This window comes from Capra hircus, chromosome 4, assembly GCF_001704415.2.
Source record: "Capra hircus breed San Clemente chromosome 4, ASM170441v1, whole genome shotgun sequence".
NCBI classification, from domain to species: domain Eukaryota; kingdom Metazoa; phylum Chordata; class Mammalia; order Artiodactyla; family Bovidae; genus Capra; species Capra hircus.
Genome location: NC_030811.1, coordinates 83,747,743 through 83,760,241, shown reverse-complemented (window position 1 = coordinate 83,760,241; position 12,499 = coordinate 83,747,743). Strand labels below are relative to the sequence as shown.

At 35.2% G+C, this 12,499-nt stretch overlaps 1 protein-coding gene across 1 annotated transcript in view; it reads left to right on the top strand.

Annotated features, from left to right (window-relative positions):
- Nucleotides 1-12,499, top strand: part of SEMA3A (semaphorin 3A) — a 556,686-nt gene that overhangs the window by 516,821 nt on the left and 27,366 nt on the right. The window contains exons 15-16 of the mRNA XM_005679076.3: nt 6,438-6,479; nt 11,587-11,744. Coding sequence (XP_005679133.2) covers nt 6,438-6,479; nt 11,587-11,744 — 200 coding nt within the window. The remainder of the gene's footprint in view (nt 1-6,437; nt 6,480-11,586; nt 11,745-12,499) is intronic.

The window sequence follows — 12,499 nt, the reverse complement described above, 5'->3', positions numbered from 1 at the left end:
TCTTATCTAGATTTGTTTTAGTAAATCAAAACAAGTTTTAGTTTAAAAATGCTACTTCAAGCTGTTAAATGACTTTTAGCGAAATCTTCAGAGATGGGAAGCCAACAATCTTGCAAGCACAAATATTTAATGTCTACTAGATTTTATTAGTGTTTTGCAATTTCCAAAGGATTACACAATCTAATTATACCTGTAATAATTACTGAATGATTTCTGCATGGTTTAAGATGTCATGAGAGAGGTTCTTTATCAATTTTTAACAATTAGGTATAAATAAGTAATAATATGCTTTTATGGAAATGATTGTTTGTGAGTTTATGATTTTATGAAAAGATTGTTTGCAACATAGGGATGCATCTTCCTCAGATAAATATTCCATTTCTCTCCCATATTCTCTGCCATGCATTGTTGTCATTATTATTTCTTTGGCACTCAAGTAGACAAAATGTATTTGGGCAGAGTTTAAAGAAATATTTACTTTCAACATTCTATTCTATCAGGCAAAGTTCATACATATATTGTGGTCTAGCAATTGGAATATTTCACTGTCAAACTTTGTTTAATTTTGCGGAAGGAGGGCAAAAAACATAACACATTAAAGCAATTTCTATATGCACTGATACTAGCAGAGAAATGTTATCGTTTCCTTATTTTTATTTGAGCCTTGCAAGTTACTCCATTTAACATAAAATTTAAAAGGGTTAACTGAAGCACTATGTTGATTTGACAAGGTGAATAGACAAGGAACAGATTTAGGGTCCTGGTGATATTTGATACTCTTGGATTTTAAAAAGAAAAACATTAATGTCAACCAAACAGTCAATTTTACCATAATATCATCTCCAAGAGACCATATTCATTATGTATCTTTGCTAGTCTGAATGACCAACCTCATATAAAATTCTAATTAAAGCCAGTACTGTGTCCATTGCCATTTTGAGGTTGGTTTTAGGAAAACACCCTGGCTAATCACAGGACATTCCAGTGGTTCTGGTTACATTAAGATACTTCTATTCTGGGTGAAATCAAATCCCAATCAGAGTATAATAAGAAGAATATTCCTCAGTGATAAAATTTCCATTTTAGAGTAAAATTTTATTGGGAAATAAGAGACGAAATAAATTGGCTTCTCAGGCGGCTTAGACGGTAAGGAATCTGCCTTCAATGCAGGATTTACAGGTTTGATCCCTGGGTTGGGAAGATTCCCTGGAGAAGAGAGTGGCTACCCACTTCAGTATTCTTGCCTGGAGAACTTCATGGACAAAGAGTCAGACACAATTGAGCAGTTAACACTTTCATTTTCATAGGACTCTAGAAATTACTTTAAATAGCTATCATATATTCAAAATGGTATTAAAGTACTAAGACACAAACCTATTTCAAATATTACTTGTAACATAAACTTGTGATTGAATCTCAATTACTGTGATATTCCAAACAAATTGGTTTAAAGTCAGTTGAGCCTCAACTTCTTCATCAGTGTTTTTGTTTTTCTAATTAAGGTTACTAGTCAATTGTAGCTGTTATTAACTAGTTAAATAAATGACAATCTCATTTAAAATAATTGCTTGAAAATCCTAAATCTAGGCCTTGTTAAAAATATTCAAAAGCTATAAAACTAGAAATATGCTGATTTTTCTTTATGCACTTGAGATTTTTTTTTCCCAGTCCAAGTAGGGTTTTACTTTTAATACAGTGACTGGTTACATCAAGTTGCAATGCATTTAGTACAGCGGGTTTTATTTATACTGCTATTGACTGCAAAGGATTGCAAGGCATTTACATAGTTAATGCATTCATTTTAAACCCAATTTATGCAGTATTCCATGAACAGCTGAGCAAACAAATGAAAGAGTTTAATTTTCATTCAAATGTAAAACATAATTGATGCTTTCCAAAACCTAGTCAGTTAACTCATTCTAAAGGAGCTTCAGCAATCTTAGCACCCAGGGAGTGCTGTCTGATTCTCCTGGGGTCAGCAGGTTGAAGAGCTCTGCAAGTGTGAAAGTTTAATAAGGAGTAGATTTAAAATATCTGAAAAATATATATATATATAGCAAATTAGAGTCATAGAAAATCTTGAAAAGATGCTGAGTTTTTAATTTCATTTTTACTCGAACCCCAGTTAAATTTGCAATTAAAACCTGTTTCATGAAAAAAAATGCTTATAAAGCTACATCTGTTTTAAATGGAAGTCATATTCACTACCAACTAGGCTCAGAAAAAAACACAGCTTATTTAAATGGATGTCATCTTAATATATTGTCTGTTAAAATTCAACCACAGGCAGCATGTAGCACATCCTATTCCAAACTGTTTCATGATCTAAAATATAAGTAAGCTGCTTTTAATAAAGAGATTCTAGGATCTTAATTTAAGAACTTTGAAATCATTATATGGCACAGTGGAGTTTCTTGTATATTGAGGTTTGTTTTGTTTTACAATTTATATTTAAAGTGATCATTTCAGTCTACCTTACAGACATTTTAATTTTGTATTGTCGATGTATGTGAAATGTGTGAAAATTCACCAGCTTCACTTATAGATAGCTTCACTGAAGTTGTTTGAAAAGAGCCTAGACATAGCTAACTTTAATTTTAATTATACTACCTGTTAATTCTCTAAGAAGTACTTTCCTTGCACCTTGGCTATAAAATTTATTTCACTAAAGTCTCCATGAAGTTAGCTGCTTACACACATAACAACATAACCATTTTCCCTGTGAAACTGTTGGAATGGAAGAAGCTGCTGTGGAATATTTTTCTGCTTTAAATTCTTTGTTTGGATTCACTGATTCCAATATCATGTAAACCTAAATATAACAATCAGTTTTGTCTTTTAAAACTAAAAATCCATGATGACTTGGTCCCTTGATTTTTGTGATTTGATGGAATAAATTTCAAAAATCTTATCTCTATATAGAGAAAATTGATAGATATTCCTTTCATCATAGTTGTCTTTATGATTGATAGTTCCTATAGAAAATTGTTATCTGTAATGTTATTAAGCTATGAAAATGGGTAACTGTGGGGCAATTCTAAATTATCCTATCAAATTAATTTACATACTAAATCATTTGTCTCATTTATGTCTCAGGCAGGTAGTCTTAAATCTGTTAAGAAAATTCTATGCTCAGCTTAGATATCAGGGTTTGAAGTGGAAATCTGCAATTCTATAGCTCATAGGAGATAATTAAAACCACAAGTGTGGAGAAGCCCATCAGGAAAAGAATGTAGCATCCAAGGAGGAGTGGATAGGAGTCAGTAAGGAAAGGCAAACACATGAAGAATGACTAGAGGTAGGAAAAACTCTGAAAAAATTAAGAATAGTTAATAAAGAGTTCCAAGGCATAATGAAATCTAGAGGAAGCAGCCAAGAATTGAGTGGTCACTAGTGCTATATCAAACAGGAAGTCCAGTAATAATAATAGACAGAAAGCTTCCACTCAGCACTACAGGTCATCGGTGATTCCTCCTTCTGAAAATCGTAGGCCTTCTCTTTAGAGTAAGGCCTAGACTCAGTGGGCTGAGGGATGAATGGCACCGAATGAGACATGAGCAAGTAAAGATGGAGAGTATAGAATAATCACATTATTTTCAAATAAAATACAGATAAGCTTGAAGGGTTGGGGAAAAACTTTTTTAAAAGATGGCTCCCTATGTCTCATACAAATTCAGTGGAAGGAACAGAGTATAATGGAGAGAGTAAAAGAGATATGAGAGAAAGGGGGAAATTTGTAGGGAATTCATTTGCTCATTCCATTTTTAATAAATAATTATCAAAAACTTGTAAATATAGTTGACCTGTGAACAACTTTGGGGGTTAGAGGCACCAACCCTCTGTGCAGGAGAATGCTGCTGCTGCTGCTAAGTCACTTCAGTCGTGTCTGACTCTGTGCGACCCCATAGATGGCAGCCCCCCAGGCTCCCCCGTCCCTGGGATTCTCCAGGCAAGAGCACTGGAGTGGGTTGCCATTTCCTTTTCCAACGCATGAAAGTGAAAAGTCAAAGTGAAATCGCTCAGTTGTGTCTGACTCCTAGTGACCGCATAGACTGCAGCCCACCTGGCCCCGCTGTCCATGGGATTTTCCAGGCAAGAGTACTGGAGTGGGGTGCCATTGCCTTCTCCGGTGCAGGGGAATATCTGAGTTTAATTTTGCAGTTGGCCCTCCATATCTCTGGTTTTGCATGCATGGATTCATCTAACTGTTGACGGTGTAATACTGCAGTGTTAACTATTGAAAAAAATCCATGTCTTTGTGGACCCGCAAAGTTCAAACCCCTTTTGTTTGAGGGACAACTGTAGGATAAGCAATCCCAGGTATATGGCAGTGAACTAAACAGCCAAAAATCCCTGTGCTAAATTAGTGTTGGGTGGTAGGTGATTGGGGAAGGCTTGGGGCAAGGAAGATAGACAGTTAAGAAAACATGACATGCCTCTTCCGTTGTCCTCACATCCTATCAGCCTAACCTCTAATTCCCACTGTGTGTCTTTCACTTTTTTCCTCCATACTTCTCTGACAGGCAAAAGGGCAAGCAAGAGTCACAGCTAGGGGTCTGGGGGATTTAACAGCCCTGTGGGCATGCAATGAGTAACTTTTCTTGGTACTAACCTCAGTGGATAGCTTTGAGAGAGTCATTGTCTACCATCCTCAGATTTTCTCTCAGTGTTAACTTACATGACCTGCCTTTTTATTGACTTTTCCTCCTCCTTCTCAGTCCTCCTCTCTACCTTCAGATAAGAACTTTGAGGTATAGGAAGAAACGCGTAAGACACAAGATGAATATCACTATAAATCATATACATACAAAAAATGTCATATATATGTATTTCTAGATAGTGATAAGCACTGAATAGAAAGCCTGAAGCAAAGGAAGGGTATGGGAATGTGTGTGTGTGTGTGTTGGGTATATGCGTGTGCATGGGAGAGAGAGGAGAGATCTGAGTAAACACTGTGACACACATGTTTGTAAAGTATCTTACATTTATCAATTAATTTGATCATTATAGCAATCCTATGCAGAAGATACCGTTGTATTCATTTTTCAGATGAGAAAGTTAAATTAGAAATAGTTTCTATACCACACCTAATATCAACCTTCTAAGATTTGTGTTACTACCATTTGAATTCATACAGTTTGACCCCTGAGTCCAACTCTTTACACTTTCTTCAGGGCATGACTTCAGGCTCTTAAGAGAGAGAACTTTTAGGATTTTGTTCATCCCGTCTAAGCCTCCTTCTCATTACCTTTCTATACCCACCTTCTCCGCCCGCCCCCCGAAGTGATCTCTTGTTAGTGTTGTGTTTGTCACTGATGAAACAGGATGGATTGGAGTTCAGTGAAAGTGGATCTAAGAGAACGTACTCAAATGTGTTTAGGTAAATAGTATTTTGGTGGTCTGAGTTCATCAGAGAACAGCGTTTGTTTATGCAGCCTACATATGCTTATAATAGGCTTTAACAGAATACTTTAATAAGTGTGCTGGTGATTATTTCTTCTCTAATCATGACTTCTCTACACTAGTCTGTTGATAGAAATTAAAGAGATTATGTTCTTCTGCAGAGACCTGAATGTAGACTTTTGCACCTTAAATAGTCATTTTAATAATTATGAAGTAATATCATCTCAACCACGCTCTTACCGTTCTTGACAGCTGGACACCAGCTCTATACCCTCAGCTCATCCTTGGTGCTATTAGGAACTGGTCTGACATTCTCACCTCAGCCACGGTGTTCTCCAGTTGAACATACAAATTTTCACAGAGCAAGATCAGATGGGGCTATTCTCAGACCGTGATAAACCAAAACAGTAACAAGTCCATTCTGTAATCATGTCTGAACACAGAAAAGAACATAAACATTGTCCAAACCATAAAAATGAAGAGTCTCCCTATCTGCCCTAGTGAGTGATTGCTACTTTCCCAATAACTGTTCTAGTTTCACTCTGTATTTTCCTCCTTCTAAATAAAACTTATGAAGATACCTAATCATAGAATTACCTTTGCTTTGTGACAGCATCCAATATAAAGCGAAACCCTGCTTCCTGGAACTCCCTCAAATCACCTAAACACAAGTCCTTACAAGAAACGTGTAAGACACAAGATGAATATCACTATAAATCATATATATACAAAAAATGTCATATATATCCATCTCTCTCTTACTGAGTCTCCCCACAGTCTCCTTTATCATAGTGAGCAGTCCACCCAATTAGACCCACAGGTATGTTCTTGATGGTCTTTAATTGGAAGATGCACTTATTGTCTGCTCCACACATGCAAGTGCCCCGCACTTGTCTATGCAATTTTTTCACTTTTTTTTCCCCAATTATATTGCTTCTTGTAGGCACTGAAGTTATCTTTCTGAAAGTTTATGTTGGCATTCTGTAACTTTTCTAATTGACTGACCATTTCACATTTTCTTTTTTCTTCTTTAGGAACCAACTTCTATTTCAGCAATGGAGCTTTCCACTAAGCAGGTAATAACATTATATGTTATAACTGGTAATCTATGTTTTGTTAACTTTGTTTCAAATAGATAAATATATTTATGATCCATCAAATTTTATAGGTTTATTAACAGTTGTTCAAAACGCAAGAGGAAAAAAAATAGTCTTACTATAAATAGCAGAATGAAAACTAAAGATAATTTCATTGCCCTCATGCTTTTGACCAGTCTCATATATGTCTCATGGGCTTCCCAGGTGGTGCTAGTGGTAAAGAAACCGCCTACCGAGGCAGGAGCCTGTAAGAGAGGCAGGGTGGATCCTTAGGTCAGGAAGATCCCCTGGAGGAGGGCGTGGCAACCCACTCCAGTATTCTTGCCTGGAGAATTCATGGACTGAGTAGATTGGCAGGCTGTGGTCCATCCGGTCGCAGAGAGTGGGGCATGACTGAAGCAGGTTAGCACCCTTGCACACATATATGTCCTGTAAATATATTTATTAGATCACACGCATGCAACGTCACTTCAGTCCTCTCCGACTCTTTGCAACCCTAGGTACTAGAGCCCACCAGACTCCTCTGTCCATGGGATTTTCCAGGCAAGAATACTAGGGTGGGTTGTCATTTCCTTTTCCAGGGGATATTCCCAACCCAGGGATTGAACCTAGATCTCCTGAGGCTCCTGCATTGCAGATGGAGTCTTTAGCGCTGAGCCACCAGGGAAACCCTCTTAGATCAGTATTTGTTGTAGATTTTTATTTATAGTATTTCCTTCTTGGCCATTGTAACATAATTTCCTCAGTAATAACTCATATTTTCATCTGTATATCCTCTGAAATAACATGGGTGAATGTTTTGGAATACAAATAAATGTATAATTTAATTTACATGTGTAAACAAACTGTATTATACAGGCTAATAAAATCATGCACTGGGCAGTATATTTTTCGAGAATTTTGACTTAGTTAATTTTACGTTTTCAGTATTATCGTGTGCTAGAGAAAACATTTAGTTTGGCTAAATAAAAAGGGAAACAGCAAAACAGTCCCTGCAAATGATAAATTATTAAACTCTTCGAATTCAAAGCTTGAGGACAGCATGTTAATAGTCTTCTCATTCCTGTTGAATGAATGCTTTGGCAGGACTCTTACAAAATGCAAATGGCTTCTAAATGCTCAATGATAATGGCAAAGCAAATATGATTTTAACTTCTAATGAGTTATCTTTTCTGCAAAAGTGTTACCTAGCCTTTCTATGAGTATATCGAAGTTAACTTTAAAAAAATGACTTGGATACTGATTTGAAATTAATTATTAAATAACCTAGGAGAAATAGTCAAAAAGTAGTTGGGAGCTTCTCACTCTCTGAAGTGAAAACTTACACACAAAATTGTTTAATATGAGATTGATTTGGCAGATCTTATTTCTGATGGCAGATCTTACTTACATGTTTTATCTCTAACCATGCCATTTTTTGTCATACAAGATGCTAAAATACCATGCTAGTAAAACTTAGTAGATACCTTTTCAACACATTTGTATCAAAATACATTGATAATCTCCAAGATATTTAGAGAAATCCAGAGTGCAGATATTATTGACCTGATACTGTCATCTTATACTTCATAAGCATGTGTTCACCTGTTCTTGTAATCTAAAAACTGTCAAATGTTGGCAAGGAAATCCGGGGAGTTCCAGGATGGTAGCTAGACTGGGATATCCTTTCCTATAATGATTTTTAAAACTATCTATTTATTCTCTGCTGGACTTTGTCAGTCTTAATTAAATTGCATTCAGTTTTGTAAACTATCTCTTTCTGACCTACCTTAAGAATGGCCCATTAAATGCAGCACATTTTACCAAAAAACAAAAGTAATTTGTCAACCTAAAATACTAGGTTAGAAGACAGTAACTCTAGCCTTCATTTTCCATTACTGGAGTTTGACTTCATTCAGACGTGAGTCAATTTCATTTATGCTTGTGGAAATTTTAAAAGTGAGGCAATAGTATCAAGAGGGACAAACATGTTGCAACTAATTTTCTGGATAAATGGACTCATAACCTGCTTATGACCTGCAACTTATTAGGAAGGATAGTGAGAAAGCCTGTGGTGATGTTAAATTGGGCAGAAAAAGCACATCAGGTTATTTGCTGGTTACTGGATTATGCTCAATGGTGCCTGCAAGCCTCCCCTACATTTCATTTAGATGGCATAATTTATTTGCAAATCATTAATAGTACAGCAGAATAATTATAAAATGAAAACTACATTGATTGTATTAAATTTTTGCCATTTTATCACACTTTAGGTTATCATTACAATGATTTCAGTTGCCATATTTTTCATTTCCTATTTTTCTCAGGTATTATTTCTCTGATTTTCAGCCAAAGGGATCTAACAGATGTAGAATGTATTGTTTGTATAAGAACTCCTTTATTACTCAATGCCATATTCATAGAAATCTATAAGTATGAAGTTTTTTCATGTTGCTTGAAAGTTATTGGTCAAACATAGAAGTCTTTTTCTTTTGTATGACCAACTTGTTCAATCGCTTTTTAAATAGTTATGTCCACAGTATATGGTTTGGCATATCTTACATTCACCAGTGCCAGACAGGCTTCTAGATACTGCTGCTGCTGCTGCTAAGTCGCTTCAGTCGTGTCCGATTCTGTGCGACCCCATAGACGGCAGCCCACCAGCCCCCCCACCACCACCGCCCCACCCCCGCCGCCCGTCCCTGGGATTCTCCAAGCAAGAACACTGGAATTGATTGCCATTTCCTTCTCCAGTGCAAGAAAGTGAAAAGTGAAAGTGAAGTCGCTCAGTCATGTCTGACTCCTAGTGACTAATTTATCGTTTAAATATTATGCTTGTTTCATTTTTTTTATTATCACACTGAGATTTCTTGCCTTCTTTTTTCTGCCACTTAATTTTTTTTAACTGAAGGATAATTGCTTTACAGAATTTTTTGGTTTTCTGTCAAACATCAACAAGAATTAGCCATAGGTACACCATGCCCACTCCCTCCTGAACCTCCCTACCATCTCCCTCCCCATCCCACCCTTCTAGATTGTCACAGAGCCACTGTTTGAGTTCCCTGAGGCATATAGCAGGTTCCCAGTGGCTGTCTATTTTACATATGATATTGTAAGTTTCCATGTTACTCTCTCCATACATTTCACCCTCTCCCTCCTCCCTATACAATCTAAGTTCATTTTTTAAAGATGCTTTTGGAAGAGAGAAATAATAGGAGGGGGAAAAGTTCTTTGCATTAGTTAAGTTCTCTGTTAACAGTTAATAATAATTTGAGAAATATTATCACATGCAGGTTCTGTAGATGCTATAAGAGGTGTACAAATCAGATTCATTTTCTCTCAACAAAAAGGCTTAATAATATTTCATGTTACTCCCAGAGACTTTAACTATCATTTCTTAATTTGCTGTGGTTTGTAGCATCTTTCAACATAAAAATACAAGGTGAATATACTGAGAAATTGAACATCTGTAATGTATACCATATTCCATATACTATACTGGAATATTATTTTAAATAAATATTCTTCATTTTACTGAAATGGAATAAGTAATATTTATCAGGATTACTACCTCCATAATAGTTTAGTTTTTATTGTATTATTTCTTCCCCCTTTCTTTTCCCTGTTTTGTGTTAACATATAACTATGTTGGTTAGCTTTAAGCATATAATTATTTTCTATAAAATGCTCCTTACCGTCAATAATTTCTTAGGTTCTGATAGATACTTTATCTTCATTCAAACATATCTGCTATATGTACATCTTTGAAAGCCAACTAGAAATGCAATTTTAATTATATCCATTGCTTACTAATAGGCAACTTATAATACTAAAAGAGCACGCCATGTTTCCAAGATGGGCTTTTCTGTAACTATTCTTTTCTATAGTGGAGAAATTAAAATACACTTTTGGGGTCTTTTTTATATGTACTATCATGTTCAAGTACATAAAAATTTTCACATTTATTTAATATTTATTATAATTATTCAATCATCTAGTACAAGAGAAGGGAGCTATTATAGTATATAGTTTACTATATATTGATAGTAAAATAGAGAACAATCACAAAACAGTTTTATTTGTATTTAATTTTGTGTTTACATAAAGTTGCAACTGATATGCTACATTGGGCAACTTTGTCAAAGGTATTTTTTAACTTGTATCGAAAACCTAAATTGATAGCTGCTAGAAAGCTTTTTTCCCTCCAATTCTGGCTCCTTTGATAACTTCAAATTCATTGAGAATAACGCCAGCATTGATGTTTTATTTGGATGCATTCTTTGAATCTCTATTTAACCATGCTTATCTTATGAATAACGAAGTTAAGTCTTAGGAAAATTATGTGAACAGCCCAAGATCAATAGAGAGTTAATGTCAGGCAAGACCTAGAATCCAGATATGTTGATGCCCAGTATCCCGCCTTTTTGACGTTTGAGCTTTTTATTCAAGTCCATGGCACTGACTAGTGTGTACTTGATCCCCCTATACGATGACCTTTGAGTGGGAAGTAAATTGAGTACTTGTGTTTAAAGTAGTCTTCTGGAGGTAGTGCAAAGGCAAGATGATTACAATTGAGCAAAGCTTCTTACCAATATAAGCACCAAAACTTTACCCTTTCCCTTCTTATAGGAGGGCAAACCTAAACTGAAAGTCCCCAAGAGTCAAAAGCAAAAGATCCCTGCCTCAAAACCAATCAGAATACATGGCAGGGTAGGTAATCTGGTTAATCAAATTATAAACAGCAGAATTTTAAAAAGCAAGCTAAGAGAAAACTGAAGGTTTGAACTTTTCATTGCTCAGTAATGTCATTTAATTTTTTTTTATTTTCATGAGATTTAATTGACATGTAACTACTACTGTCTTCCTTCATCTTCCCTTATAAAATACACCTGTTTCAGTCAAATATATGGATTTCGACCTTGCTGTATTTTAGATGGTCGCATTTTCTGTCAGGCCTTTGAAAAAATTACCAGAAATGAAATATTTTAAACCCACAAAGATAAATGTATGCTTGCCAAAGTATAACATTTTCTTTTTTTTTTTTTTAAGGAAAAAGATATTTAAAAAACAAGGTAATTTTTGTCATAACAGTAAACTCTTTCCACAGCAACAACTATATATTGGCTCTACCACGGGGGTCACACAACTCCCTTTACACAGATGTGATATTTACGGGAAAGCCTGTGCAGAGTGCTGCCTTGCCCGAGACCCTTACTGTGCCTGGGATGGCTCCTCATGCTCTCGCTATTTTCCTACTGCAAAGAGGTAGGAGGACTATTAGAAATAAATACACTGTTTGACATTTATCTTATCTGATTTCATTTTTGGAACAGCTTCTTCATATAAGTACATCATCTCTTTATTTCTGTGTATAAAGCGAGGTGTTACAATTCAGGGAACTCTTAGATATATCCTAAACTTCTACACAAACTTGGTTTACTTTTGTTTTAGAAAACAAAAACACCATCTTAATTTGGCAAAATAATCATTTCAATGTATTCTTTACTACTCACTCAAGGCTACATTTCCATGTATTCTTTACTACTCACTCAAGGCTACCTGTTCACCAGTATTTAAGAAACAAGCAATGATAGAAAAAAGTAATATACAATACTTACTAATATAAACCTAAAGATTAATGGTATGCACAAAACCTGTTGAAACATTTAATAGAAATTAGTATTATTACACTGATACATTACAGGGGCAGTAAACTTTGCTTTGTTTTTTATTGTAGCTAGTGTTTTACAAGAAGCTGTGAACATGACATTTTTCATTGCTAGTGAGATGTGTTCTACAACATTTGGATCATTTTAAATGTTTTAGAAAATATTAGGGAAAAGAAATAACTCACATATCTAAACTAAACATTTGGATTACACATTAGATAACATTGACTGTAGTATTACATTATCTACAACTTAAAACTTTCATATATTCAGTCCATATAGGTTAAAACACAGTTACCTTGTTAATAATGATATTAAATATAAATGTATCAACCTATTCCATTTACTAAA